This window comes from Alligator sinensis, unplaced genomic scaffold, assembly GCF_000455745.1.
Source record: "Alligator sinensis unplaced genomic scaffold, ASM45574v1 scaffold1302_1, whole genome shotgun sequence".
Classification (NCBI taxonomy): Eukaryota; Metazoa; Chordata; order Crocodylia; family Alligatoridae; genus Alligator; species Alligator sinensis.
The window spans coordinates 240,434-243,704 of record NW_005842612.1 but is presented as its reverse complement, the minus strand read 5'-3'; the positions used below and the strand labels follow the sequence as shown (position 1 = coordinate 243,704).

General features: G+C 67.5%; 2 protein-coding genes across 2 annotated transcripts; one reads left to right on the top strand and one right to left on the bottom strand.

Moving 5' to 3' along the window:
- Nucleotides 1–6: 6 nt before the first annotated feature.
- On the top strand, nt 7–2,064 carry LOC102380766 (putative nuclease HARBI1). Its single transcript, XM_006033164.3, has 2 exons — nt 7–266; nt 801–2,064. Exons 1-2 carry the CDS (start codon nt 116–118, stop codon nt 1,199–1,201), a joined length of 552 nt encoding a protein of 183 aa, XP_006033226.1. The 5' UTR covers nt 7–115; the 3' UTR covers nt 1,202–2,064.
- CCDC87 (coiled-coil domain containing 87) lies at nt 1,545–3,259 on the bottom strand. The gene is made up of 2 exons (XM_025214920.1): nt 2,092–3,259; nt 1,545–1,591 (listed from the first exon to the last, which is right to left on the bottom strand). The coding sequence occupies exons 1-2, from the start codon at nt 3,161–3,163 to the stop codon at nt 1,545–1,547; spliced, it is 1,119 nt and encodes a 372-aa protein (XP_025070705.1). The 5' UTR covers nt 3,164–3,259.
- Between the last annotated feature and the right edge of the window lie 12 nt (nt 3,260–3,271).

Here is a 3,271-nt window from a genome sequence, read left to right as displayed (position 1 = left end):
ACGGACCCCCGGCGGCTTCCCCGGCGTGCTGGGGCTGGTGGGCAGCCTGCATGTGGCGCTGCGGGCGCCCTCGGAGAACGAGCTGGCCTACCGCAATGCCCGCAACTACCACTCCATGAACATGCAGCTGGTGTGCGACGCCCGCGGCGCCATCACCAACGTGGTGGCCAAGTACCCGGGCTCCTGCCCCAACGCCGCCGTGCTGGAGAACTCCGCCCTGGCCCGCCTGCTGGATGGCACCCGGCCCGACGGGCTCTGGCTGCTGGGTGAGGCGGGGCCCCGGGGCGGGCGATCTTGGGGGTGGGGACAGGGCAGGGCTAAACCCAGACCCATCCCTGTCCAGGCAGGGTCCCTGGGGAGCAGCTCTGACACCCCCTGCCAAGTGCTGTGTCAGGGATGACGGTGGTTGGATGATGGTTTGGACAGGGCAGATCCTGCCTCAGGCGGGGGGTTGGACTAGATGTGACACATGCCAGTCCAAACATGCCAGTCCCCTCCAGCCCCGTGGCTCTAGGCCTCTATGGACTAGGTGAACTGGGGATTCGACTAGACGTGACCTGCGGGGGTCCCTTTCCAGCCTGGAATTGGATAACACCCCTCTGGGGAAAGCAGGGGGCTGAGGGGGGCACTCAGCCCCTTGGTGGCGGGCAGAAGAGGCTGTGTATGCTTCAGAGACGTGAGGTGGGGGGAGCTGTTTCTGGCTCGGAGCCCCGTGAGCTACAGACGCACCGGGGCTCCAGTCCCAGCCACTTGGGGCTGTGTGTGGAGTGCCGGCTCCAGCGTGTCCACTCTGCCCGCAGGCGACCGCAGCTACCCGCTGAAGACGTGGCTGATGACGCCCATCCTGTTCCCGTGCAGCGCGGCCGAGGAGCGCTACAACGCGCGGCACCACGAGGCGCTGGCCGTGCTGCGCCAGACCTGCGCCCTGCTGCGGCGCCGCTTCCGCTGCCTGGACAAGGCCAGCGGCTCCCTGCAGTACGCGCCCCAGAAGGTCTGCCAGATCTTCCTGGCCTGCTGCATCCTGCACAACATCGCCCTGGGCCGCCGCATGCCCCTCGACCTGGCTGAGGCCGAAGCCTCGCCCGACGGGCCCGAGGCCGAGCCCGACCTGCCCGTGCAGATGCCCTTTGTGCAGATCTCTAGCGAGGCCCGGGCTGTGCGGGCCCGCATCGTCCAGCAGTTCAAGGACGCCCTCACCTAGGCCCCTGCTCTCGACCCTCTCGGACTTGTCCCCGCATGGACGGTTCCCTGGCCCCGAAGCGCCGTCGGGTGCCCGTGGGGAGAATGGAGAGGAGTGACCGGACAGAGGCCCCGGCCCCTACTGCAGAGGAGAGAAGTGGGAAGTGGAGGGGAGGGGGGTCCTGTGGGGTGGAAGGCACTGCAGCCCCTCTGGCTGGGTTGCAGCCCTCTCCTTGGCCCAGACTCCCAAGCTAAGTGCCACGGGGTTGCCACCGTGATTCTCCAGCCGCCGCGTGGGGATTGTCTGGGCAGTGTGGGAGGTCAGTACAGTCCCTCTGCTTGGCTTGGCCATGTCCCCATGGGGCTCAGAGCCAGGGCCTGGCCCAGGGTAGGTCGGAGGCCTCCCCTGGCCCTGCAAGGAGGGGAGGGGGGAGGCCAGTGGGGCAAGCGGGACCATTTTCTTTCTTTTTTTCTGGAGGGGGGAAGAAATAAACGTATTTTCCTAGGGCAAAAGCTGGCTGTGGTGTTATGAGTGTGTGGGCACCCTGGGGGTGGGGATCTGGGCCAAGTCTAGGGCACGTGTGACAGGGCTGAAGAAACCCACCCAGGAGCAAAGATGCCCCATGGCCAGCCACATGGCAGGGTTTTGCCTAGAAGGGGGTGTGAGTGCCAGGCCCATCCCATCATACCCCACCTCCAAGGGCAAGGAGCAGGCAGCTGTTGGCATTTTCAGTGCATTTATTGACAGTTTGGCATGTGCCCAGCAGGCTTTGGGGACGCCAACCAACAACATCTGTGGCCCACTTGCCCCTGTCACTGCAGCGAAGGAGGGAGCATGGTGCCTCCACCCACCTGTGCCAGGGGTGGGAGCCTGGACAGCCCCCCCCCCCGTGGCCGGGGGGGGGCCCCGGCCCAGCCGCCCCCCCGGGCCCGGGCAGCGGGCCCGGCCCCCCTGCTGCAGCCAGTACAGCATCTCCACCTTGTCCCACCGCAGCTTCTCCAGGTAGGGCCGGCCCCGGTAGGTCACCGTGTCCCCAAAGCGTCGCCAGATGCGGGGCAGGAGGGCTCTGAGCTCAGCCTCGTGCGGAGCCATGGCGGCTTGCAGCCGGCTCCGCATACGGGCCTCCCAGGCACGGGCCACAAAGGCGGCGGGCACCCGCGCAAAGAAGCGGTTGGGATCAGAAGCGGCTTGCTCCAGGGCCTCCAGCTCGGCCAGAAGCAGCTCCCGCTCCTGGATGGCCTTGGCCGCCTGCTCCCACGCATCCAGCGCGGCTGGGAGCTGGGTATGGGCCCGGCCAGAGCTGTATTTGACAGCCATGTCCAGCTTCTCCCGGTCGGGGAAGCGTAGCGCGGTCCAGAGCCGCTCTAAGCGCCTCTGCAGTGGCCCCAGGTCCTCAGGCTGGCACTCCTGGCTCTGGTCCACTAGGGCAGAGGTGGCATCCCACAGCCCGGGCACGTGCTCCTCTGGCTGGGCGATGGGAGCATGGCGCGTGGGCTCCCGCCGCAGCGGTAGTGGGGATGTGGGGGCCCGCGGTGCTGGCTCCAGGGAGGGCAGTGGGCATGACTTGCTGTCGTACAGCTGGAAGATGACATGCAGGAAGTCGGAGTCCTGGACAGCGAGGAACTTCAAGTACTCATCGGGCAGCATCGTGCTCTCCCACCACTGGCGCCAGGCCCCTGTGTGCTGCAGTGTAGGCTCCAGGGCGGGTACACCCTCAGGGCTCAGGGCCCCGTCGGCCAGGACACGGCTCAGCTCCATGTTCACCACCTGCTCCTCCTTGCACCGGCTCAGCGTGCGGGAGGCCAGGTAGCCACTCAGGTCCAGGCCGGGGGGAGCCGGCGCCACCACGGGCCCCAGGTCGAAGCTCGGCGGCTGGGAAAACAGGTCCTTCATCAGCTCGGCGTAGATCTCCCGCTCCTCAGTCCCAGCAACCAGGTCGGCGTCCAGCTGCTGCACCGTTGCGGTGTCGATCTCCCCCAGCATGTCGTTGTAGAGGGGGCCATAACGCAGCAGGTCTGCGGGGACCCAGCCCGGCAGCTGCGGGGGGGCCGGCTGAGCCTCCAGGCTGGGACGCAGGCCTCCGTGGGTGGT